Consider the following 27,967-nt stretch of genomic DNA (forward strand, 5'->3'; position numbering starts at 1 on the left):
TGATGTCTCTTTATTATTAAAAAGAGCCTTACATCCAATCCCCTGGTTATCTGCCAAACTCAAAGTATTCTGTTCTCTTTGTTGAAGTAGCTTTTCTCCTTCCTGTCTAGTTAAGGCAGCATTTCTGGCTGCTAAAGTCAACACAGGACCTTTTGTCAGACTGACTCTGTCCAGCAATAGCAGGCTGTTTAGTTTATGAACAAAACCTTCCAGATAAATAGGGGAAAAGAAAAAATATCAGGCACCAGGAACCTGATTTATTCCAAGAATGTGGGCCACCACTTTTTGCCCAGCTCTGCAGCACTTACAAAACGTACTGGTTTTAGGACACAGAACGTGGTGCTCAGACACGGGGATTCGAGCACTGGCAGTGCCTGACTGGTCTTGTCTCTGCACTCTCTCTTCCAGCATCTTTCTTGAGACGGGGTAGAGGCCCGTTTTTCTGTATGCAAAGCAAAACCAAACTTCAGTCAAATGACTCTTCACAAATCACTAAGACTATACATTCTAAAGAAACTGGAGCCACAATAGATACGGATTTAAGTAAAACACCTATTGCTGCCCATCTGTATGTACATTTCACCATGGGTTTTAGCAATGGGAAATACATCTTATGAATGCCTCGGGGTTCACGTAACAGCATCTACACACACATACACAGGGTCTCTTTCAACATTACTACACATACACACTCTATTAAAAAAGATACTGACAGATTTATAAAATGTATTGGCCTTGCACTATTAATCTCAAGAATCCATTTTTACTTAATTTATTTTTGCCCTGCATGGTAGCTCTGGCCACCGTTAGGGATCTGTCAGCATTTCCATCATAACTGTATTTTCAGAATACTGGAATAGAAGTGCCAAAATACATATTTACAGTTTACAGACAGTGGTGACTTTGTCTTCCTCTTAAATTGACCTCTTCGATGCATCTTTATAAGGAATATTCAGGGATGGCAGTGCCCACATGATAAAAAAGCATCATATAAAACAAGAGGTCAAAAGATGCTGACGTCCAGCCCAAGGCTAAACCGCGGGGGTTGACATTCATTGCAGCTGTAGACTCTATATCACAGTCAGAGTTTTAGGGCAACAGTCCAAGCAAGTTTATAAAAGTGTGTGTGTCTGCAGTGCAGCGCATGAACACACACAATGCTAAAGGGGGACAGTAATGAGCATACAGAAAACTACTCCAGAGCGGACCACACCCACAGCGAGAAAAGTGAACACCAGCCACCAACACAAACACTGACCATTTCCAACACTGAACATCCAACTCTGTTACCTAGGCAGAGTTAAAACATTGAAGAATAAAGTCTCTCTTAAACACGTATGTTAACTCGTTAACGTGTATAGGGCTTGGAATGTTATGCAGGTCTGAACTGTCTTTTATGAAGATTAGCTGAGCCTGTCGAAGGTGTCTGCGGAAACATTTTTGGTGGAAGAAAACCAAATGGATTGGCTATTTCCACAAAAAGGTGCACAATTATTCAGATTAGAGAGATTTGCTTAGCAATTTTAAAAGGTTTAGGACACGCTCTTATGATTTTTTTTTCTTCTAGCGTCCTGATATTCCGTTTTCATGGTCTTCCCTACTTTGACACAATACGCAGCACATATAGACATACCTAGCTGTCTACATAGAGAGGTGGATTATGGTAAAGAAACAAAGTCGCTGCAAACATTGTTGTTGCTGACATGACTGCCATCTGCCATGACAGAAACACCCACTCTCATACATAGTCTGCTGCAACATCAGAGGCAAAAGCTAATTTATTAGGGGAAAAGTCCTGTACATACATCCCCCCCCCCTCTTCAAATTACTGGGGGGAAATTTAAAGTAAGCTTATCATATTCTGTCTGGCTCAAACCACATTCACACTCACCCAATTAATTTTATTTGAAATATATATATGAAATTAAACCCTGCCATTTTTCTTTTGTGCTTAAGAAACCAAAGCCACTGTTAGGATACATGTGTGCCAAAAACATTTTTTTAACAGGTTTCAAAGGCACGTGTATACAAATGTGGCAGCAATGAGTTGGGTGAGTTGAAGAGAAGTATAACTATTTGAAATTAATTGAAAGGGGATTTATTATTTCTGCATTTATAAATTATATGAGAGCAAGAGTTTAACTTCTAAAAAGTTAACAATGTGACTCTTATGCTACTGGAATTTTGTGGAAAGCTCATTTTGCTGTATCCATGAGTTGTGGATGGTGGATAGGTTTTTCTGAATTTTGTTATCAATTATAAACTTACATCTCAATGATGTTTGCTTTATTGCCTAAACTTTACATCTAAATTTTATCACTGTAATAGTGTCTCTTCTTATTAACTTTTTTTGTTTGATCATTTATGTTACCTAGTGTTTTGGTTAGTAACCTAAGGAACAAAAATATATTTACATTGCCAAATCATAGTTTTTGCCACACAATTTCATTACAAAAATAAAAATGGCCCAAACTATCTATGTACATTCCTGGTTAAACTACACCGATATTTTAGTTAAACCACATACATTTCTGGCTTAATTAGAAAATGTGGATTAGCAGTTAGAAACTTCAAAGAGAGTTTTAAATTTTGCAAATAATTCCATATAAGCATTGCCCTCCCCTTTTACCTATGAGGTACAAAAACAAAAAACAAACAAACAAAAAAACACACAACTAAAACCACGTAATCGGTCAGTCATCTAATGTTTACAACAACTCAAAGTTTCTCCTAAACACTGAGGAGTGGACTAGACAGCAAATGCTTCAAGGATGGCTCACGCCAAACATCAAAAGTCACAACATTGTTGGAAACATACACTGTCCCCAGGGAGGACGCCTCAGAGAAGTCACTGCCAAGAAGCATGGCTGTATTACTTATTAAAGGAAAAAATAGTGTCTTTGGATAGAAAGAAACGTTTAAAAATCCCCTTTTTAAAATGCAGAAATAGCTCCATTATCCACCTGCATTTACATTACTGTCCAAAAGAATGGGTCTGGAAAGACCATTTTCTGTACAGACACCAGTTAATCTCTGGATGAAAAGACAGCATCTGGCATGGGAATAAGCAAGGGACACACTGGTCTGTTAGCACATAGGGACTTTCTTAAGGCTGAGCCAGGGAGTGAACCTTTGGATCCAGAAGTATTTCTTTTCTTTCCAGTTGAGTTTCTAGAAAGATGAGCTGTTCTCACTTTGCATTTCTCCATTAATGGAGAGGATGGAATAATGACACCAAAAGTACTTTTTTTTTTTTTTCTTTAAAAATAATTTGCTTTCTTTTGCATGCCACAGGACAGATTTCTAGTTTCAAAACAGGGTACATCAAGAACAAAAATATCCCCCCTCCCCAACCATCTTTATTCTCACCAATACAAGAAATCCTTCTGGAAACATAAGCAAGTGACTAAACAGGTATCAAAACACTGAATCTACAAGTTCATACATAATCTGTTATGGCAGAATAACCAAGAATTTCCCCCAAAGGAAGATTTCAATTTTCCAAATACAAAAGAGTCTAAGGGGATCATATGAGAACAAACAAAAATCTCTTATTCCAGGTTTTATGGTAAAGATGAAGAACACACTGGCAGCTGAAGAAAGCCGAAACTCTTACTAATAAATAGATCCAAATTAAGAATTTCTACAACATTTCTTTAGAAAACAGAACCAGAATTCCTCTTTTAAAAATGACGAACCTGTGGAATGCCTTTACTTCCATATCCCTCTAATATTATAACAGTAAAACAGACACACAAATGTTGATATGACAGCTCAACAAGGCTGGGTGCAGGACGTTTACATGTACAACTTTTGTTTAAAAGTCCTACAGGTTTATTGACTAAGGCTAGACAGCAAGTCATGATCCTATTTGGTGCTTCTTCTACCATGGTCCAAGATCATTGTATGGATACAGCCAAGGACTGGGCCCCAACTTTCAGGAAAAAGACCACAAAGAAGAAAATCAGGGTGGTTATTTGGTCCCCCCCGCCACCCCAAGTTGATCGTTTGTGTCCTGGAACTGGAAAAACAAAAGGTGGAAAATACAGACCGCAACGAGTTAAAGGAATTGGAAAAAGTTGCTGGAAAGTGGCACGGTATACGAGTAAGGTCACTGGGCTTGGGATGGCAAGGGCGCTGCATTGAAAGAGCATCCACGGGACCAAGTACTTGTAATGTCTTGTGGTGTCATTCCCTCAACGACTTTAGGATATCTGTATGCGATAATAAATAGATCAGTTATGTAATAAGGCAGTGTGTTGAATATGCATTCGTCCTGTGGGATGAACCGCCACAGAGAGAGATACATGATACCATACACATTCTTTAAGTTTTCTTGTGTTGTGTTTGATTTGTTTGTTTTCAAGGCTATCCAGGCAAACTCTTCCCGGGGATGTCCTTGGAGAGAAGAGTGGTCCGCTGAGGCTGGTTTGCTTAACCTCTCCTTTATCAAGAGATGATGACTGGCTTTAAAGAAAAATAAAGCTGAAGGTTGTTTGATTTTTATTTTTTTTCCCTTTTGGTTGCATCATTCTGAGTGTTTTCTTATAAACAACAACAAAAAAATATCACAACCAAAAAAAAAAAACCCAATAGTTTTTGATGCATCCAGTTGTTGTATCCTCAGGATGTTCCAGATGTTTCCAGGTAACTCTGTAGTTTACGGACTGTGGTTTTGTCCAGCGAGCAAAGGTCAAAATCAAATGTTGTGTTTGTGATGTGAAAGTGTCCAGTTTCTTCTATAAGGTTCACAATCTAGAGGAATAAAGAAGAAAAAGTTTGGGCAATAAGAAATGGACATTAAAAGGCAAAGAAAGAGAGGTGGAGGGGGTCAATATGGAACATTTGACAAATATAGTAAGAAGGTCCTATACTGTTAATGGCACCAAAGTGTCTCTTAGCCAATTTGTAAGCCAAAGGAATATGAACCCTTTGAAATTCTAAGTGAGAGCAGATTACCTGTTCTCATCATTCATATCCTTTAAACTGATTCATGCTTTCAAGTAATCAGCAGAGTATTTTACTGCAGGGGTGAGAATAGGAGTAGGTTGTGAGGGGAAGAAAGAATTTAAAAACCCCTTTAAAAATTAGTAACTGATTCAATGGACAGTGATTGTACCTACTAGATGTATGGAAATTCCAGCCTAGAAATAACAAAACTCCTTATTTTTAAAAAAAGTATAGAGTGTGGCTCAGTTGGTTGGAGCATTATCCAGAACACCGAAAGGTCTAGGGTTCTATTCTTGGTCAGAGCGCATACCCAGGTTGTGGGTTTGATCCTTGGTCTGGAGGCAACTGATAGATGTTTCTCTCTCACATCTCTTTCTCTCTCTTTTCCTCTCTTTCTAAAATCAATAAAAAAATAAGAAACTATACACACAACATGCACACCTGTATCCACACATATATACAATGAACATTTTTGTTTCTGATTACATTACTGCTGAACTTTTAGAAAATACAAGAACCCCCAAAGAAAAACATTGAAGCCATCTACAATTCTGCCCCCTGAAGATCAGGGGTATGGAGTGACTGGAAGGAGGCTTATGGGAGCCTTCTGGAACTGTTTTGTTGGTTGGTTTGGGTGCTGGTTATAAAAGATGCACTCACTTTGTTAAAATTCACATAGCTGTACATTTTATTATATTTCAATAAGAATGAATAAAAGTCTATATTTATTACTTATAGTCATGCTCGTTGATTCCCTTGAATTTTTGGGGGTGATAAGTATTAACGAGAGAAAGAAAGAATGCCTTTGTCTCCCGTTTGGAATAGTTACACCTCATTTCTTATTGCATTGGCTCCAGCTTTCAGAAAGACCTATCGAGCCTCCTCCAATTGCTACACAACTCCAGACCTGGTTGTGATTGCCTTATTCAATCTCTGAAACTATTCTTACAGATATCACTATTGGCTTAATGATAACACAAGTTACTCCCACTGCAAACCCATGACATACATAGCAAACTGCCTACCCAATTCCCTTCTTCTTTACTTACAGAAGCTTGATTTTCTCGGAGTGGCGATACACCCAGCTACAACACCTGCCCCCACATTCCCCCCAGGCACTTGGCTGATACTGCTATTTAAATTTATTGTTCAGAATAATAGATACAGCGGCAGAGCTGCCTCAAACTGATTGTCAAACTGCAGTGGGAAGGCCAGGGAGGGTTGGAGGACAGGAGGGAGGGGAGTAAGAGATCAACCGAAGGACTTGTTGCATCCATATAAGCATAACTAATGGACATAAGACACTGGGGGGTAAGGGAGGGCAGGGGTTTGTCAAGGGTGGGGGGGGGGGGGAAAGGACACTTATGTAATACCCTTTGTAATACTTTAAGCAAAAAATAAAATAAATAAATAAATAAATAAATAAATTTATTGTTCAGAAATCACTGGGCTTTCAGGAAAATTTTAGTAAAGGGTATGGCCTCTGCCCTCTGCCTGTCTGGAATGAAGATGCAGTCCTGGAAGTGTAGTGGCTCTGTTCCCTCAAGAGGATGAATGCAAGATGTGAAGGATGTCAGAGCAGGATGGCAAGGAGCCCATATCTTCAGTGGCATCTTTTAAGCCACCACATTGACCATAAATTACTTACTTCCAGGGCTGTTATTATGGGTTTGAGGTGGAGAGGGAGCCTTACTTGCTTAAACCACTGGACCTAGGGTTCTATTACATGCATCAAGAGATTATTAAAAGGGGTATTCCCAATTATGGTTAAATTACTATATTCACATAAGAATTTATCAAACAAAATCTTATTATTAACACTAGAATATCCAAAAAGGACCATCATTTTTAAAATAGTTATAGAACTTTGGATAAGTCACATACATACACATCTGTATACATACATAGACACACACCCAGCTATGTCCACACACACAAACCTTTCAAGGCAATCAATTACTTAGTATATATTTAACATTGATTGATTTAAGAGTACTTTCCTGAGCAAATTATCTGTTATGCTTCATTGTGTAGAAATATAGAGCTGGTGAAAATGTTTAAACTTCCATAGAAACAAATTGCCTTTCAATGGATACAGCAGAGGCAAAAGACAATTATTCCAGAGTGTGACTCATCTCCCCAACTAGCAGGCCAGTAGGTAAGTGACAAAGCATTAAGAATAGAGAGTCCTGAATTTGGCATATCGAGTTCTGACTCTGCTCACTACTTGAATGGCATTGGATGGGGCATTATAACCTCTGAGCCTCAGTTTCCTCACCTGTAAAATGAGGACAATGCCAGCTAACCTACCATCATACAGTGTTGTGCAGAGGATCAAAGGAGATATGGTAAGTGAAGCTTCTGTATAAAGTGTAAATTGCTACACAGACCAGAGCAGCATGATTACGATTACCATATAAATATAAACTTATCCTTAATTATCTGGAAGTAACTACATGGCACATGAATCACCAGACCCAGTATTGTTTTCCTCTTCCTTTCATTGACTGTTAGCCATCCCATTAGCACTAAAACAGATGAGGCAGAGAAAATGCCAGAAGCTAAAACTCAAAGAAGACATACTTAGATTTTCAAAAAATACGTATAAGAAAACTTTGCAGGGGAAGGGAAGAAAGCAGGGAAAATGGTAAGTGAAGGAAATTAGCTGAATGACGAACTAAAAGGAAGGGTTAAGGAAGTCCCTTGAAAATGACAGGTACCTTAAAAAGCTAATTTTAAGAAACTAGCTTTCCCCTGGCTGGTATGGCCCAGTTGGTTGAGTATCCTTCCATGCACCCAGAGGTTGCTGGTTCGATTCCAAGTCAGGGCACATGCCTGGGTTGTGGGCTTGATCCCCAGTAGGGGGCTTGCAGGAGGCAGCCAATCGATGTTTCTCTCTCCAAAATCAATAAAAAAATTTTTTAGAAAAAGAAAATAGTTCTCTGTGACTCAATATAGCTGTTCACTAATCCTATATAATAAAGAGGTGATATGCAAATTGACCATCATGCCCTCACACAAGATGGTCACCACCATGTGGTCACAAGATGGCCACCACAAGATGGCCAGCAGGGGAGGGCAGTTGTGGGCAATCATGCCAGCAGGGGAGGGCAGTTAGGGGCGACCAGGCCAGCAGGGGAGGGCAGTTGGGGGTGACCAGGCCTGCAAGGGAGTGAGGACAGTTGAGGAGGACCAGGCCTGTAGGGGAAGGCAGTTGGGGGCGACCAGGCCAGCAGGGGAGGGCAGTTGGTGGCAATCAGGCCAATAGGAGAGCAGTCAGGTGTCAATCAGGCTGGCAGGGGAGTGGTTAGGGAGCTATCAGGCTGGCAGGCAGAAGCAGTTAAGGGCAATCAGGCAGACAGGCAGGCAAGTGGTTGGGAGCCAGCAGTCCCAGATTGTGAGAGGGATGTCCGAGGGGTCCCAGATTGTGAGAGGGATGTCCGAGGGGTCCCAGATTGGAGAGGGTGCAGGCTGGGCAGAGGGAAATCCCCCCTCCCCCCAGTGCATGATTTTCATGCACCGGGCATCTAGTTACTTTATAAATAGAAAACAGAGAAAAATACCTTTTAGAAAAAGTCATTTGATTTTAAAGCAAATAGACATGTTTGCCCACTAGAAATTCAGTTTAGTAATCTCACAGGTATTGTAATATCTCGTAAGTTTCCAGAGCTTCCATCACTGTCTTTCTACATCCTCCAGAACCAGCACATCCCACCCGCCTGCAGCCATAAACACACAAAGATATAAAGGGGAACTGATCACTCTCACTAAAGGAGCTCACATTTTTATGGGCGCCTATAAGAATACATCAAGGCAGATGCAGAGACGGCCTAAAAGCAGAAGGAGTGGCGGCAGTTGGAGTGTCGGAACTATTTGCCAAAGGGAATGGCATTAATGATCTGAATTATTAGAGCATGTACCCACGTCCTCAATTAAGTAAAGACTTCATAAACAAAAAATAACTGTGGGCTCCTTTCCTGAAATCCTGATAGTTAGAACATCAGAAACAGAGCATTCACCCCCCGTTACTCCAACGACACAATCCACAAGCCTAACAACACCCTGTTAGTCCCCGAAGGGTACCACTATGCCGGCGCAGATGGCCCCACCTTGGTGTCAGTGCCCTGCATCACACCACAGTAATAACTGTCTCTCCAAGTAATAATAATAAAAGAGAGAGAGTGACCACGGATAAGAAAGCAGGCAAGGGCATAGGGTCCGCGTGGGAAGTGGGTGAGTATGTGAGCTGCTTAACTCATTCTTCAGATGATAGTTGTTGTGAAAACACTGGTGATGGATTATTTCCTGCCATGTCAGCCTTTAGGGGGTACCACACTGGCTGGTTTTTGTTTTGTTGTTTTTTTAAACAGGCAAGATCCACTTGTTAAATTGATGACTCCTTTCCCCCAACCCTGGTTTTTCATTATAAAAAGGTAGGAGCATTATGTTTAGTCTGATTCTATTTTTTTTTTTTTAAACCAAGGTTCTTTCTACCCGAAGCAGCCTCTTGAATGAGTGGGAAGTAGTAAACAGACGTGGCTTTAACTGCATCTGCCTCGAGTGGGGTCGGGCTGGGATAAGCGAGGTCTTCCTGCAGAATGACGTGGCTATGGGCTGCGGAACGCTGTCTTGCCCTGGGACAATGTGCGCCCTACCTGGGGTCACTAAGAGGCAGGCCACCAGCCTCCGATCTACAGGGGATCCTGAAGCACGGCAGGCCATTTCCCAGGAGGGAGAGGAATCCTTACCCGGCAGAACTTCCTCAGCGAGGGCTCTCCATGTTGTTAGAGGGAACACTCGCTTCTCCGCTCACCCCTATACACCTGAAGTTATTTCTAAAAGTATAAGAGCTGTTATCTAAGTTGCTGATCTGAGGAAGCCCTGGTTTTCCTCGGAGCTTTATTCCTCCCACGTAGGACGCAAATCCAGGCTCAGAGCTGAACTGCTGAGGAGTTGAGAAGTGCTCAATCTCCGTTTCCAAATAAATGTCGAGCATGTGGTTTGAAGAAGAACCCAATTATAGGTCAGTGCTGTCACTGACATCTCTGGGTTTCACTGTTCCCCCTGGACTGGTCTTTTACCTCATGGGAAAGTGGCTTAAGAACAGAGCCCTCTTAATGCAAGGCTTTCTGTTCATTAAACCAGCTGTTGGGCACCAGCACTGCTTGCCCCCAGACTAAGACAACGATATTAATCACCTTCTGTGAGCCAAACAAAAGCGACAGAGTGGATTCAATGTAGTTAGCAGGAAAAGATGCAGGATGCGATCTGGGCGCACTAGAAATGGTCTCAGGCGTCCGGTCCGCATGGCGGACAACACGCCGCCTTTGGAACGCATTCCACAGCGTGAGCAGCTCTCAAGGTGGAGAGTAGCTTAGTCCTCCACGCACTCGGTTTTACAATAGGAATTAATTAAGCAGTAAACCGTGACAGGACATGCATCATGGTATCATAATCACAAGCCTCAGCTGCACTACAAGGCAAAAGGCCAAAGACGGCGAGCTTTCAAGCAGCCTGGGAATGCAATTAGGGTGAAACGCTGTGCACCCCCGAGTGCCTTTATGCCAGGTTAAAAATTCATAGAGATCACTCTCTCTCTCCAGAACACTAAAATAATCCTCTTCGAGGGAAGTCTCACGTAAGCCATCTTCCCTCAGAATTCTTTCAAAGGTCAAAATAAAGGACAATGTGAAATTGGGAAGGCCAATGACACCCCAAGGTAAGACTGTGCCTAACGACCTTGTATCCTCAATGCATGGTTGGGCTTCCTTTGTAAAGGTGTCCCAACCCTGTCCAACATCTGCCTTACTCTCCGGAGAGACCCACTATTGGGGTCTCACTGGCACATTAATAACTTTATTGGACAACTGCTGTGCAGTGATTCAGAGCTGGCATTTGGGAAGGGATAGGGAAATCAGCTAATAGAGTTACCATCACCATCCAGTCAATTAGCCCCAAATAATTGGTAAATGGCAGGCTGAACAATTGTTGGTTCTATGGGAGAGAATTGAAGAAAAATATTAGCAAAGTCTCAGGGTAAGCCATTGAACTCCTGCTCCCCTATCCATACTCATTTAAATGGAAATGCAACTTATACCCAATTAAGAATCCTAGGTCTGTAGTCTTTTGTTCAAATCTGAAACTCTAGAAAGGTTAAAAGCTTATCAGACCAATCAGGGAACTTGGCAAGTCTGAGAGTATTTATAGATTTAAGCAAAAACGTACACAGAATATAAATGTTACCATCAGCCATTTGACGTTTAAAGAAAACACCAACACACACAGCTGGGGTAGATTAAGTACTAACTTCAAGACATTTGAAAGTGGTAAGAAAAAAAATTAAACAGTGAAATAATCTAAAAACCCACCCTGGAATTCAGAACACAACTTTCTCTTTGGGTGTTAAAGAAAAAATATTTTATCAAATAGCCACTGTTCATGCAAGGGACACACGTAACCATATGAAAACTGAAAAACACCCTTTTTATCTTCTCAACACATCAAATTGTACTCATAGAAGTTTCCTCACTCTACAAGTATTCCACAGTTGAGTTCATAATAATAGAATGTATGTTGTACAAGATAAGAGAAATGAGGGAAATATTTATTTTCCTTAGAACAGCATTGGCAAAAGGTTACTAAATTGAATCACACATGTTTACAACACTTGACTCAAGTTCTTATCACTGTTTTCCCATGAAACCAGAAGCCTGGCCCCACAGGTTTCTGTATCCCTACTATCACTTCCCCCAGCCCACAGCACAGCATCAGCCCCTCTACACGTGCCCAGTCTTCACTGCCCACAGCACCAGGGATGGGAGGTCATCACTGCAAAGCTCCAAAGCAGACATGCAGGTGGCCTCAGAAGTGAGCAGCCTCCCAAAATACTGTTGACCCTTAAACAGTGCAGGGGCCAGAGTTACCCCCCTCCCCCGCACAGTTGAATATCCACATACAATATGTGACTCCCTCAAAGCTTAACCAGTCCCTTAGTATCTTGCAGGAATTTGGATCCAGGACTCCCTGTGGATACCCAAATCCTCAGATGCTCAAAATCCCTCATATAAAATGGTGTAGAACCCTGCATACAGTCAACTGCCTGCATATGCAGATTCCCAACTGCAGATCGAAAATGCTGTCTTTGATCTGCAGCTGGTTGATCCAAAGGGCCGACTGTATATTCATTGAAAACTATCCCCATGTAAGTGAAGCGGTGCAATTCAAACTGGTGTTGCTCAAGGGTCAACTGTACTTCTGCAGGTGGCATTGGCCCAGTTCTGAGAGTGTGGGGCTGGTGTGGCCTCCAGGTGCTATTGCAATAACCCAGGACAAACCAGGCCTTGAGGCTTCTGGAAAGGGTTGTGCTAAGAAGCAGTTCTCACCTGCTGCAGAATGTGTCTTTCCCTCAACGTCATTAACCTTCTGTGAAGCTCTACCAGCTCATCTAGGTATGCCTGAAAGAGAAGAGTATCCCCAAAGAACACACATGTTATGAAGCAGTTCAAAAGGAAGAGAACAAATCAATAAGAACAGACAAGCAGCGATGAGAAGTTCCCATTCTACTCCCACCCAGGCTGTATGGAATCCATGGCCAAGGCCTTTGCAGACCAATTCTTTCTTGGCCAACTATTATTGTTTTCAAACCAGCTGTTAATTCTTGCACTTGTATTCTCTCAATGAGATTCAGTGAACAGCCTCACCTATTCACAACAATGCCTCTACAGAGAGAAGGGGAACTCTTCGATAAATTGCAAGTTATCAGTCCACTTTCATTTAAAAAAAATTCTTCTATCTTAAAAGCTTCTTAACTAAGAGAAAAAGTCTACGTTTGAACATGGAAGGACCCATGCACATTACCAATTACGTCAGGGCAAATTCTTAAAATAAAAATATAAAAAAGGCTGCCCGGTTATCTAGCATATCCAACTTTGCTAGTGAATAGCAAGTGAAAGTGCAGAAGAATGTCTATGAAAAATATAGATCAAAATGAGCATGTGAATTGTCCAGAGCTCCCTCGAAAAGCAGAGGCGACCTCTCCTTCCAGATGCTCAGACCCATGCGTGTCTGTTAGCACAGATGCATGGGAGTTCCTACCACCATTCGCAATGAAGGTGAAGGAAAGGTCTGGGAAGCATCAGACAGGCCTGTCCTGACCCTGCAGAGCACGTTAGGACCCTGCCCACACTGGGAGACCAGCCCCAGTAGGTCTTGCAGTCAGATTTCAGATGCATGATGTGCACTTGAGGAAAGCACACTGCACACTGCATGAGGCTCAGAGGTCCTGCTCACCTACGTCTGAGCTTCCTTCACCTTCTACCTCCACCACAAGTCTCTTACCACCCAATCCAATGGGCCTGAAATCCCCGGGCAATGTAGGCATCAGGGCAAATGGTAGCACAAGGCCAATCTTAATACTGGAGATAGCAGGAAGATTTGGAAAGAAACTAGACTCAAGGGGGAGGGGCTGGGTGGAGGTGGGAAATAGTGGCAACAATAAAAAATTTAAATTAAAAAAATAATTGAAATATGCTTAAAAATAATTTTTTTAAAAAAGTGAACTACTCTCAGGCACTTCTGATGAAGACAATGAGAGGCGAACCAGCACGAAAAGATCCAGGGAAACACAAAGAAACAGGACATGTCAGTGCTGTGGCACTTGGAGAACGCACTGGAAACCTACCTTGTCACACTCGCCATTCTTTATCTGCTTATCTGATTTGCTTTGCTTTATTGGACTTTTCACTTCAAGAATCTAGGGATCCAAGAGAACACTGTTAAATTTGATTTCAAGCACTTCTTAGTTAACCAGCCACCCGAACAAAGGCACTTATGTATGAAATGTCACAGGATAACATCATTTTCCAAATAGCATTTCTCCTCTATACATTTTTTTTCTTCTCTTCTAATATTACTTTTTCTTGGAAAATGAATTACTTACATCTAAAATGCTGAGTCAGGGCAATAGAGATTTTTTTTTTTAAGTTGACAATAAGGAAATTGATCGAAGCTTCCAAGGCCGCTGCTTTGTGACAACACACACATGTACAGCAGCTGAGTCCTACTGGATTATAGTTCCCTCGGGCAAGAATTTTTTCTTATTCATTCTGCAGTTTCAGCATGACTACCAGTGCTCCGTGTGTTAGAGATGATAAAACAAAATTTCAAATGCCCTTTTTAGTACCTGACTTTCATATTCTAAATATTACTCATATTGCCTTGGCTGAGGGCTCAGTTGGAGCATCGTCCTGTACACCAAAAGGTTGCAGGTTCAATTCCCAGTCAGGGCATATACAAGGTTGTGGGTTCGATCCCTGGTCAGGGCATGTATGGGAGGCAGGCAACCGATATCTATCTCTCTCTCTCTCTCACTCTCTCATTCTCTCCTTCCCTCCCTCCCTCCCTCTCTAACTAAACATACTCTTGGGTGAGGATTTAAAAAAAATTACTCATATCCACTAAGTTGATGCAGCTTTGGAAATAAAGATGGTCATCAGTGACACTGGCTGTTTCCAGCTTGGGATCCTCCAACTCAAGAAATAAAAAGCCAGGACTATCTTCTGTGTTTCAAGAAATAATGTGTTTACCCATGATAAAATACCAGGTGCCCCGCCTTTCATGTGAACCAATTACAGCTTAGGCTATAAACAGTTGTTTTGCATACTGTTCATGAGCTTCTCTGGAAAGCTAGGTTTTCAATTAAGAAAAACCAAATTATTATTTAATAAATACAGTTGATTTCTTAGAATCTGCAAAACTGAAGATTATGAAGAATATATTTTTAAATGGCTCTTGCTTAAAATGGCTAAAAATCACTGAATTTATTGTTCAGTGTTAACAAATGTATCCTATATAATAAAAGGCTAATATGCAAATTGACCGAACGGAGGAACCATCTGTCGCTATGACACACACTGACCACCAGGGAACAGATGCTCAACACAGGAGCAGGCCCCTGGTTGTCAGTGCACTCCCACAGGGGGAGCGCCGCTCAGCCAGAAGCCCAGAAGCTGGGCTCATGGCTGGCGAGGACAGCAGTGGTGGCAGGAGCCTCTCCCACCTCTATAGGAGCACTAAGGATATCCAAATGCCAGCTTAGGCCTGCTCCCCATGCCTAAGCCAGCAGTTGGACCCCCTGCCCCCAGTGCACAAATCTTGTGCACTGGGCCTCTAGTGTAAACATAAAAAGCAAAGTAATTTGTCTTTTTCATTATGACCTCATTATCAAGTGAGTTGTTATAATATAAAACTAATATTAAGGAGGAAAATACCAAATAAAGCATATTTAAGAAGTTTCATATTCCTATTGCTCTTCTCTTTATCCATTCTCTGCTTTCACACACACACACACACACACACACACACATCACAGTCCCATTCAAAGGTCTTCCATATTCCATAACACAAAGAAAATTTTTAAATGAGTCCACTTTTAATTTGTATTTGAAAGAGCCCTGATTGGGCTCAGAAACCTAAGTTCAGGTCCTAGCCCTTTCATTTAACATTTTTGGGGCCTCAAAAAAAGAGAGAGAGATAAAATGACAGAGGTGAACAAGATAATGTCCAGATACCCATTCAGCTGTAAAATTTTATACTACTAAACATTTCACCTTTTGAGGATAGGACCATGACATTCTAGGAAAGACCAAATACTTCTAGAAGGGTATATATTTCCTTTGAATTTAGAATAATGCATGGGTAAGAAGTGAGCCTCTTTCTAGCAGTGTCTTTCCTAAGAATTACTTTCATTTGTTTTTAACATTAAGATAAGCAGATGACCAGACTGACTTAAAGTACTAGTACAGTCCTGTTGGCAATACAAGGAAATTCCTTAGCAGCAGAAGCAGGGGGATTTTTTTTTTTCTAAAACATAGTCCACTGTAAAGGAAACCAAACACTCCACCACATTCAGAATTTCCTTCTCTCTATTGTTGTTGGAAATGAGACCCCACGGGAAAACTCCAGCTCAGAGACCTAGGAGTAAGTAGGTCAGTAGATGGCACTACTCGCCAACTCAGATACACGGCTGGGCAAAGCTGCCGAGACAATCTGCTGCGATTCCAGGCAAGAGAAAGAACCAGTGCCTGCCTCCCTGGTGCATTAGAAAACTGAATTTTGTTCCCATATCCCACCCTGCCCATTCCTCCTCCATCCCCAACTTACAGCACCCCAGGGGTCAAAGGGACTGAGAAACTGTATTTGCAATGGAACTTTGCTCACTAGGCTTAGAGAGTTCTACCACCTCCTCTTCAACGCAGAAAACACACAGGACATTGTGAAGCCCGAAGTCCCACCCTGCACATTCCGAAAGTGCGACAGCACAGAAGGCCAAACTACATTGAAATCCTAGTTTCTTTCTTCTGAAGCTGCAGTGGCAGGAACAAAAGCTCCGAGTGTCAGTGATCCGCCTCAAGTTACCGAGTGGCTGCCCAGAGAGGCCTCAGTTAATCTTCCTCCTTTGATCTCTCCCTGCTCCAAAATAAACAGCTTTGTCAAAACCTCATTCTGAGGGAGCTGAGCCATGCTGTAGACAATTGTTTTATTTATGATCATTTCTTATCTTTGAGGAAATGACTCCAGAATATAAAAGTACAGCACCTTGTCTTCCACGGGCTTATTTCAAACCAGTCTAACTGGATAGACTCTTTAATTTCATTCAATGTGCCTTGCAGGCGCATAGGTGATTTATGATATTCTGAATATTAACTCAGGTCCCATGGATCACTTCTTTCTTTCAAGGCCCCTCTCTCCTCCTGCCCTTCCGTCCTTTCAGCCAAAAAGGATCTGGAATTTTGATTTTGTTTGAAATTCACGTAAGGAAGGTTTGAAGTAAAACAAACAAACAAACAAACAAACAAAACCACACACATACACACAAAACCATCTCCGGTTCGAATAGCACAGCATTTGCTACGATTTCCTATGAAGTTGTATTGAGGGAACAGCCGCCCAGACTTGGGAGATGCATGGTATTTATACACAGGGCAGTGTCTGAAAATAGAACTCTGGTTAGTTGCACTTCTATCCTTAATCTGAGGACATGGCTGGAGAATTAAAATTTCAGGATTATTATTTTTTCTGTATCCCTTTGTGAGGATTGACAACTCAATTATTCAGCAGATGGATCCTCTGCTGATAGGGCATTCATGTTAATGATCTCTAGTTGCTCCTAACAATTCTCGGGTTAATTACTTGCTTTGTTGACATGTGGCTGTCTCTCTGTCCACTTTTTCCCCCAATAGTTAGAAAATGTTTGACTCAATTAGCACTTTCCTTGTTCCTTCAGCCCTGGGAGATTTTGAGGAAAGGTAAGGAAAACTCAGCGTTGCCTGCTAATTTACAGAAACCCGAGCGGTCATTATCAATGTGCAGAGAACAGCGAAGGGGCATGAAAGAAGGCAACTGAGTTGTCCTATTTCAGTTAGGCCTTCCCAGTACGTTCCTGTCTATTTTATTTGATGTGAAACCTCAGTGAATCACACCCCCACGCTCAAATATAAGGCTGAACAGACATTCCAGGGTGAAATTTCCAGACTTTTAGATTTTTAAAGATTTTACTATTTCACTTCTGAGGCATGGAGAATTAAGGAAGACGGGTAAGAAAACTACAAAGTTTTTAGGAAGTTCTAGAACACTGATTTAAAGGGACAGCATCACACCTGGCCCACTGCGGGTGATTTGAGGGGTTAAGAAACAATATTACACCAAGTTTTAAAAAGCTTTTCTCGCTCTCAGCTCCAAGAGATGGCTCCAAGGAGGGAAGCGCTCTTGTGGTACGTGTATTTTTCTAGCCCCGACTAGCGAAAAGTGAAAGCATATGGACTTTCTTATTATGCTTATAAGCACATGGAGAAAGTGACATATAACTGAGTATTCCTGACAGATTGATGATTCACATGTGTGAAGCTACATTTGTTGAATAAACATATGCCAAGGAGCCAGTGGTATGCTGTTTAATCGGATAAAGTAATTCTTACCTCTCGAGATAAATGATTCTATTCATTTTTGTTCTTGTTTTGCTAGACAGGTTGAAAAAAAAAAAAAAAAAAAGGAGCAGTCTGATGAAGAATTCAGACCTTTCCCTGAAGTCAGGCTCAGCTCAAGGCTGCCCATCCAGGTAGGGTGTAGGGGCGGCTATTAGGTTTAAAAGGCAAGAGAGGGGCTTGTTGGAGCTGCACTTACTTAGCAAGCACAGACTTAACCCTGACTGTGAAAGATGCTGAAGGGGCCTCATGAGGGCAGGAAAGCAGAATGAATGCCCTTCGCTCCTGGCACTGCCGCTGTCGCAGCCTGTGAAGCAGCCTAAGTCTACTACACCACACATGGGAGCTAAGTAAGATTAAATTGCATGTAAAAACATATTCAAGGTTCAAATTCTACTGTTTTGTCAGCTTATGCTGAAGCACAAGTTTACAAAAGAATTCCAAGTTATCCAGTTAGCCGACTGGTTGGTGATGATGGCTGTGCCCCGAGCCTTCACTTCCCCTGAAGATGCTTCACTTGTGGTGCTGGGCAGCCAAGTCAGAGGCGAAAGCTGGTGGGCCCTGGGCTTGGCTGGCCCTGGAGATGGGGAAATGCTTGAACTATAGGGAGTAGGGTATGAATAAGAACGCGCTAACTCCTTGATAGCTTGTCTGTAACAGATGATGAGGTAGGGCTTGCACTCATATGGCAGACACAAAGAAACAGCAGTTGAACTGGAGTTGGTGAGGTAAAGATCACTGATATTATTCCTACTTAATCATGAGGGCTTTAAGATGTAGAGAAACATTATAAATGAGGAATTTTACATTTTAGGAGATCTTTGCTTGCTTATGCTTCACACAAAAGTCAAAAAGAAAAAGTCTTCAGCTGGAAAATGACATTTTCCTAACAAAACAAAGATCCAAATTCAAGGGCAAGGCCATTTGTAATTGTAGGACACCTGTGAAACAGGATAATCTTAGGAAAACGCAGCTCTTTCATTTTCAAAGTAATAATATTCACACGGTAACTTGCATTAAGCAATTATTGGAGAGGTCACTGAGAATCTACACAGAGACAAGGATAAGCTTCAGTAATGAGTTATCAACTCAATGCACAATGAGGCTTTTACAATATTCATGATTTTTTGAAAATAGTTTATTAGTAAGCACTTAAAATATCCCAATCTTAATCATTTAAGAAAAGCTCTTCATCATAGCTTTCAAAAGTCCTGCCTAGACCTTATCCAAACAGTAAACTACCAAATTAATAAGCTTTGAGTAAACTATCAAATTAATAAGCTTTCCTTTAGCTCGATTGTAACAACAAGGATAATGACCATTATTTACTGTGCACTTTATTAACAAACATACACTCCCAAGTGATGTTCCTCTTTCCCTGGATAAGCACACAGAGGCAGAGCACGCAGAGTAACAAACCTCTGCCATCAAACTGAGTGCCAGGTAGTTATGGGTACTACCTGGTGCTCTTCACATGTAGTATTTCTCATCCTCCTAATAATCAGCAAGGTGGATATTAACATCCCTGTGTACAGATGAGGAAACCAAGGATCCACAGTTAAAGTTAATTTCCCACCAGTAAATTACTGTCAGATAGTAAAAGAAAGAACCAGGCTTTATATTAGTCCAACAGGACCTATCTTCCTAATTCATTAAGTTGCTTACTTACTGTAAAGGGGAAAAATATATAGAAATCAAGAATATATAGAAATCAAGAGTAAAAAGGCAACATTTTTGTCACCACTCCTTTCCTTCTTGCATCTAATTGGCCCATTGAATGGAACATGCTTTTCATGACAACAGAAGTTTACATAACCCTAACTGCGTGTTTATTTCTAAGGTTGTACATTACCATTTATTTGAGATCAAGAGGAACTTTGTTTACAATTAAGGGGTAAAAAGTTTTGTGTGCTTTGTAAAGTGGTCACATTTTAGTCTTGAACAGTGCAAACCCAGCGACTTACCTGGTTGTTGTTGGTTTTTAATAAGGGTGGTGGGGGTTCGTGATGTAGGGGCGAAGAAGCAGAACTGCTTTCACTATCGCTGCCATCGCTTAAGCTAACTCTGAAAAACAGAGAGAGGTCATATGCATCAATACAGATGAAAATCTATGGAAACAGTGCAGAGAGTGAAGTATGTAAATACTCTGTGCCTTGAAAACGTTCTTTAATTTCTACAACCGCTACCCGTATTGACGCTTACTTTGTATCTGGCACGGTGTTGTGTGTTAACCTGCTATTTTTCATGTAATGATCCCTATTTCACAGATGAGAAAACTGAGACTAGGAGAGACCAGGTCACTCACCTAGGGCAGTGGTCGGCAAACTGCGGCTCGAGAGCCACATGCGGCTCTTTGGCCCCTTGAGTGTGGCTCTTCCACAAAATACCACGTGCGGGCACGCATGTACGGTGCGATTGAAACTTCGTGGCCCATGCGCAGAAGTCGGTATTTTGTGGAAGAGCCACACTTAAGGGGCTAAAGAGCCGCATGTGGCTCGAGAGCCGCAGTTTGCCGACCACTGACCTAGGGTCACAGAGGTAAAAGTGGTTCCTTTAGGGCAGGGTTGGGCAAACTTTTTGACTCGAGGGCCACAATGGGTTCTTAAACTGGACCGGAGGGCCGGAACGAAAGCATGGATGGAGTGTTTGTGTGAACTAATATAAATTCAAAGTAAACATCATTACGTAAAAGGGTATGGTCATTTTTTTTTTTTAGTTTTATTCATTTCAAACGGGCCGGATCTGGCCCTCGGGTCATAGTTTGCCCACGGCTGCTTTAGGGTCAAACCCAAGCAATGTAACCCAAAGCCGGTGCTCAGCCACTAAGTGTAGCAGCCTCATTTATTCACTTATCTCTCTGCTCCAGCTCCACCCGCCTACTACCATCAAGCAGGTCACCCAAGCTTGCAGAAGGTCAACTAAGTTACACAGTTTGTAAGTTACTACCTTTTCATTCCCTTCCCCCCGCCTCTTTGTGACAGGTGAAAATTTTACAAATATAGATAAAATACAGATTTCAGGAGTGGAATCAACTGCTAAAAAGAATGTGGACAACAGCCTTGCATGACTGACAGCTCGGAGACATCTGAGGATGGGATGTGTGAAGCTTCTCATGCTGGAACCACAGCCACTCAGTCCTACTGTGTCCTTAGGTCTGACCACTGAAACAACTCATTGGGAATATACTAGAGCAGTATAGAGAATGTGGAATTATAAGTGATATGAATTATCATCTTCTAATGTAGAATTATGCTTTAGAAAAATACAATGGTATCTTTCAACAACTAAAGACAATAAAAATAGCACCCACGTCCCTACTGTTTTCTTTTCAGAACACAACAGAATTTTCTTCTAGCCAAAGTAGGAGACATTTCTTTATTCTACTCTGCTGACTGCATGTCCTCCTTCAGAAATGCCCTTCTGTGTCTGCTCCCTCTCTTCCGTGATGCAGGAACCTAATGTAATATTCTTCTCAGAAACACAAAACGCTTTAGAAATCTGGATGGTTTTCCTCTCCCTCTGAATAGGCAATCACATTCTAGCTCTATAATATATTCAGATAGACAAGATACAAGATTGGAAATGAAAAGGATACTGGGACAGCCTTTTAGCAAAAACGGATAGAACTTGTTTTTCTTAACTAAATTACATTAATGAAGTGTTCAGCTGAAGCGCTGCTTTAAAATGCTCCTTGACTGAAGTGGAAGGCTGAGTAGTTAAACTGATTAAGCAGTTGAGACTTCACAAGTGCAGCGAAGATCAAATGTTACACTGGCTCTGCTGTGCTAACGGCACGTGTTGGGCAGGGGAAAAGGAGAGCGCCTCCAGCAATGTGCCCGGCATCGGACGGCTCGCCAACGTGTCTGATCTGACCCACACTGGCTCAGGCGATGGGACGCGAAGCGGGTGGGCAATAGCTAATCACAGTATCTAGATCTTCTCAATAACAATAACTTGGGTAATTGTCTAAATAGGTCAAGCGTTTTTCATCAGCTAAAACTGAGAGCAGCCAGTGGTCAGGATTTTGATTGTTATCAATACGCTTCTCCCCTCCAAGTTTCAGTCCATTTTTAGGTCTTTTTGCCCTAGCAGTTGTCCTTCATATAAAATTAAAGACTTCTGAAGGGAAATGATATAAGGCCAGGGCCATAAGGTTCCTTGTTTTCTCCTGTTTAAAATGAACACAGCCCTAGACGGTTTGGCTCAGTGAATAGAGCGTTGGCCGGGTTCAATTCTGGTCAAGGGCACATGCTGGGTTGCGGGCTCAATCCCCAGTAGGGGGCGTACATGAGGCAGCCAATCAATTGATGTTTCTATCTCTCCCTCTCTCTTCCTCTCTGAAATCAATAAAAATATACCTAAAAATAAATTGGATACAGACAGATGAATTTGGGAAACAAGCAAGGTAGGGAAAGAAGTATTGAGGGACGCTGAGGAGCCTCTGCTAAAAGGACACTCAGAAATTACCATTTGGGAAACATGGTCTGTCCAGTTTGGGTTCAGATCACATTACTTTTAGCAATTTTAGAGCCTTCTGAATTGTAATGAATAATGGGAAAAGATTTACTACAATATATTAAAAATGTAATTGGATTTTAAGTTCAAGTACATTCATTTTTTTTTTCTACTCAAAACACATTAAAGTAAGCATGCCTATTTGTTTTCCTCATGATAAAGAAATAAAATCCTCAAGGCAATTTCAAGCTGACTATTAATTATAAGTGACATGAATTACCATCTTATAATGTGGAATTATGCCTCACAGCATTAAAGCTACTTAAGGAACCTAATTGTCAGCACACTTAAAAGGAATTTATTTTCTGAAAAACACACAGGTGATCCTCATTTTAATTAGGTCACACACATAATTCACTGACACCAATTATGTATTTCTAACTACAAACAGCAAACACGTTTCCTCAAATTCTGAGACTACCTACAGCAATGGATCTATACAAACTCTTCCAATGAAAACAGAGCTTAGTTCAGCAATCAGGCCTGCCACCTTGGCATATACTTTCAAGAACAAGGACTTCTAGCCTGGACAGTGTGGCTCAGTGGTTGAGTGTTGACCTATGAACCAGGAGGGAGGTCATGGTGCGATTCCAGGTTGGGCACATGCCCTGGTTGCCACCTCAATCAGCAGTGGGGGGCATGCAGGAGGCAGCCAATCAATGATTCTCTCTCATCATTGATGTGTCCATCTCTCCCTTTCTCTTCCTCTCTGAAATCAAGAAAAAATTACATATATTTTTAAAAGGACATCTAATAGGACATTTTCCCTATAAAATTCTTAAAGGAAAAACCTCTCCCTTCTGATAAAAGGAATAAACAGTTCCCTGTAGAAGTGAGTGCAAGCATGCCCAAGTGCCCCAAGTTAAAACAAATGTGACCATTTACTGCCACTGTTTTGGTGTTTCACACCTTGGCTGTGGTTTCACTAGTCGGTATAGTAAAAAGGGCTGGTTCTATTGCAGGAAACCTTTTTCCTTTCAAGACACTCACCTGCGACTTCGGCTGCCTCCTCTATTTACAGGTCTCTCCATTTCGGAGTCGTTGTCGTTATCCTCTGCCTCATCTGATTCCTCCTCATTGTCGTCGGAATGCAGATCTTTCATTATAGACCTTAAAGGACCTGAGTAATGATAGAGAACCACAGGCAATCAAACATGCTACTTCAAACACACTTAGCCATATTAGACGCAGGGGAATGCTCACCAGCACTGAACACTGGTTAAAAATAACCATCACCATATATATTTATACAATTTGCAAGACAAATTTAGTAGTTTCTGGAATGAAACCCCTGCCAAAACACTACTGTTTTCATAATAGATGCCCTACATGTTCACTAGAAAAATTCTATTTCCTACGCATGTTTTTCTATGTATTTTCCTTCCCTAAAAAAAAAAAAAAAAAAAAAAAAAAAATCCCCTAAAAAGAAACAGAAAGATCTATTAGTAAATTGAATGTTTTGTTAGGTTAATCCATGTATTGAAAAGTTGAGACTAATAAATCACCGTGGTTGTAACTTGTTCTTGGCAATGCTGCCTTTGTGTGGTAGTTTTTGATCTATTAAGGTTTAGCTGTTCCTTTTATTTCAAGGTCAATTTCAGGTCAAGCAAGCATTTCAGTCAAGTTCAGATTATAAAGTATTTCAATTCCAGGGTGTAATGTCCTATCTCTGATCTTCATATTGATCTTGGACACAAGGTCTAGTTACAACAATTTTGTGCAGCCAATTTTTAATCTAACTTTTAAAAAAATTCCTGGCAAAATACCAGCATATATTTACATAAATAAAACTATGTAATAAATCAGGTGCCCAGAAAATTCGAGAGTATCTAGTGTTAGACTGAAGGAAAAAAAATCAAGTCATAACTCATTTTATTCTAGAATAGAACAAAATAAAACAAAATAAACCCATAGAAAAACTCATTAGTGTGGCTTATTTTCATTTTACTACCCTACATGTAATGAACACACGATAGATACTTTTAATCTTAACTGAAGAGATTGTAAAGAGAGGCACTTCCATTCTGGATTAGGCAAGTCCTAAAGCCTATCAAATACAAATATCTGAGCTACCACTAACTCAGTTCTAAAATAAATCCTGACTCCACAATCTCACATTCTTCAAAGCCCAAAGTTCTCTGCTTTTGTGCTGGGCTTATACCTTTGGAAGTCAGTGGAACAAGAAGTCTGAATAGGCCCAGTGACCAGTGTCTTTTACTTTTTCCTGGAAGCTTAGCCTTAGCCCAAACACATACAACAATTTAATCCCTTTCAAAACACACAAGGCCATCAGGAATTCCGTGTGGTCAATGGAAAAGGCAATGTACAACATGATGCTTAAAAACAAATTATTCCTTGATATAACTTCACTTTCCATGTTTACATTTTTTTAAAAGGGACCCCCACATTTGAAGATTTTCCATACACGAAAGTGAAAAACATATTTAATGTTCTGTTTTACATTTCTTTTAAAAATGTCTTAACATTTAAATTTCTGAGTTTGAATAACAAAAATATATATAGGGGGTCCCAAAAATGTATATACACTTTGAATAATCGTAAAGGCAGTGTTTATTTAAATACATTTTATTTTCAAAATGTAATATAATTTATAGACATAGTGTGTATATATTTTGGGGGACACCGTGTGTGTGTGTGTGTGTGTGTGTGTGTGTATTATTCAACAAATTAGCACTTGCCAAAGAAAAAGGTTTATTAATCTGTAGAAAAATAAACAAGTAAAATGAAAGATGTCCAGGAGGAAGAGTAAAGAGCACTTTCTCTATGTCAAAGCCTTCAAGTCCAGCTTTTGCTATCACATTTCCGCTGGGAACTCCCTGGAATGGGCTGTGTCTATAATCCTTTTGTAAAATGGGACTCTGATGGCAGGGACTGGAGAAAGGGGAATTTCTGGAGGCTGGCCTCATGCATCAGAACAATACTCAAGTGCATTCCTAGGGGAAATAAATACAACTGCATAAAAGCCAAGTTATCATTCAAATAATAAAACAGTAGAAAATGGGCCATAAATCAACTCATTAAGATGTTTTATGAGAAAAATGTCTCGTTGTTTGCCTGGGAGATGCTGATACCTTGTTGCCTCGTCTGGGACGGTGTGAAGCTGGAGCTGGAGCTGGAGCTGGAACTGGCAGGACTGGGCTGTTCAGACTTTAAAGAAGAGAAAGGCATGATCAATATATTTATGGGACACTACATATCTAGTATTGAAAATAATATTGTTGCTCAAAAATATTGTGTTCTGCAAAAGCAGCCTGACAATGCACAAGAAAAATGACAACATATTGCGTTATGTCAAATACACTAACCCAGGAGAATCAGGTGTCCTTTCATTTTGACCACCATATGTTACTAGATGCAGCAACAAGAAAATAAACTCAAGGATAAAGAGATAAACACCTGGGCATTACATGAGGAAAGAACCTGGCTTTGATTTCACTCCAATGTTTACTACTATCCAGATCTGTTTCTAAAAGATACCATGATTACCCTTTCTGCAATGTTTGATTGACTCATCTGGTTAAAACACAGTGGTAATGAGGCCAAGGTCATTAGTTCAATCACATTATGAGCCAGTTAATTTCACTCTGGTCCAAGGCCATGACCCAAGCCTAACTCCATTCATCCGCAGTTCACAAACGGAGGCCAATGTTCACAAGGAGACCTGGCCAAGTCCCGCCAATGAGTCAGGAGGGAAATGTTGCCACTACTTAAGAAAACAACCCTTTAATTCCACACAGCCTATTGATGCAGGGGAAGCGCATCAAACACAAACCTCATCCTTTCACTCTAGTGAATTCTCCTCATCCTTTAACATCAGAACAAGGGCCACATCCTCCTTGATCCACCCAACGACTGGTAACTCCGAGTTCTCTTCCGCCTCCACCCCCACTGAAAATACGGACCATTTCTGTGCTCATCAGATATGCTGCAGCATTATGCTACTTCTGATGTGTGTCATTTCTCTCCAGTAGACTGCCAGCACTTGAAAAATTTGGGGTGGGGGTTTTGTCCTGTGCTTGTTAACCCCTCACACTCAGCATAATGCATTGCATATAGCAAGCACTCTGTATCTGTGACTGAAAGCAGCACACTAGGCCCTCTGCCCCACCATATGCCAGTAAGGATGGGAAGAGCAAATACCTCTTCAGAATTATGCAAAGAAATCGATCATGCCATCAACACATTTTAAACGTATATATTTAAGGCCAAATTTATTTTAGAATACCTTGATAAGGTTGATAAAGTTGGTTGTGTGGGCTATTTATATCCCATTTCTAATGTTCTCACAGTCCCAACTCCATGCTCAGGTTACTTAAGAAATATTGGAGGTATGCTCATGTACAAGAGACATCTTTTTACTTCGCTCAATAGGTGACCAAGTTTATCCACATCATATGGAAGACAAATTAAGAGCACAATCAGAAGCCACTGAATGAGGATGAAAATCTCAGGTCTGCTTATACGGCAATGTCTCACCACTGATTGTTCTCATCTCCCCTCCGGGCACTGAACCCCCACCCCCTCCGTTCCAAGCAACACCAAGCTCGCAGACTGGGACACAAGGAAGCACTTTCAGGCATTCCTAACGCACACTTCACATCCTCGGGCTGGATGGGAAAACAGGTGTCAGCAATCTACCCCTCACGCTCCAGGAAAAGAGCCAGACAGGACCTCTAATGAGCAGCAGGCGGCCCACCAACCCTTCACCACGGTAAGATTTCCTTGATATTTGCAGTACAACGTCCTGCACGTTGCTGTTTGCGGCCCACAGAGAAGCGCCGGTTTACAAGTACACACGCCTGTGCGAGGCACCCTTCATGTCTGTCGAGTGGCTCTTCCACTGTGAGGCATCACGGAGAGTCACACAGCTGAAAGGGCGTCCGGTTAGCATTTAGGTGCAATGGCCAGCTGCAAAACATTTCTCCCTTGGTCTGCACAGTACTCCTTTCCCTCGCCAAGCTGTTCTTTTCAGCCATGAAAAGTGTCTGCACACGGTATTATTTTGTTGATAGCTCTGGAAACCATTTGGGCGCCAAGAAAAAGGTTTCCTTCGAGTGAGGGGAGAGAGCTGATTCCCCATCCTGTCTGAACAGCACGCGTTGCACTGGACTTAAAGGAGCCACTCTGCCAGCGCTGTTTGCTAGGAGTGACACTAATGAGGATAGCAAGAGAGGATGGTGGCCATCTCTCCAACTACCCCACGCTAAACTTGAACCATCTGTCTCCAGCATCATGCCTGTGCCAGAACCAAACCTGCAGGCAGCCTTCTTTTAGCTTCTTAACCATCAACAAGGTTAATAATTTCACAGTTGCTAACCATTAGAAAACTGACAAAGAGTAAAAACCATAATACGACAGGGGGAAAAAAAGGCTTTTTAAATTCAACATTTTCCATTAACACTCTGCCTCATCCACAAAGCATCTGAGGCGGTTTCTAGCAGAAGACACATTTTAAACAATGAAACTATTAAAGTAGAAAGCTTAATACAACAGAAGTGGAT

General features: G+C 41.3%; 1 protein-coding gene across 3 annotated transcripts in view; it reads right to left on the minus strand.

Moving 5' to 3' along the window:
* Nucleotides 1-3,761: 3,761 nt before the first annotated feature.
* The window catches only part of MLLT3 (MLLT3 super elongation complex subunit), a 261,682-nt gene continuing 237,476 nt past the window's right edge, over nt 3,762-27,967 (minus strand). For all 3 annotated transcript variants that reach the window (XM_070431749.1, XM_070431750.1, XM_070431751.1), the window contains exons 6-11: nt 25,538-25,613; nt 23,436-23,565; nt 19,895-19,994; nt 13,631-13,702; nt 12,333-12,404; nt 3,762-4,755 (exon numbers count right to left, since the gene is read on the minus strand). In XM_070431749.1, the coding sequence (XP_070287850.1) occupies nt 4,624-4,755; nt 12,333-12,404; nt 13,631-13,702; nt 19,895-19,994; nt 23,436-23,565; nt 25,538-25,613 (582 nt within the window). In that variant the 3' untranslated portion in view covers nt 3,762-4,623. The remainder of the gene's footprint in view (nt 4,756-12,332; nt 12,405-13,630; nt 13,703-19,894; nt 19,995-23,435; nt 23,566-25,537; nt 25,614-27,967) is intronic.

The sequence above is a fragment of the Myotis yumanensis genome, unplaced genomic scaffold, assembly GCF_028538775.1.
Source record: "Myotis yumanensis isolate MYYU_CA2020_CCGP unplaced genomic scaffold, mMyoYum1.0.hap1 SCAF_12, whole genome shotgun sequence".
NCBI lineage: Eukaryota > Metazoa > Chordata > Mammalia > Chiroptera > Vespertilionidae > Myotis > Myotis yumanensis.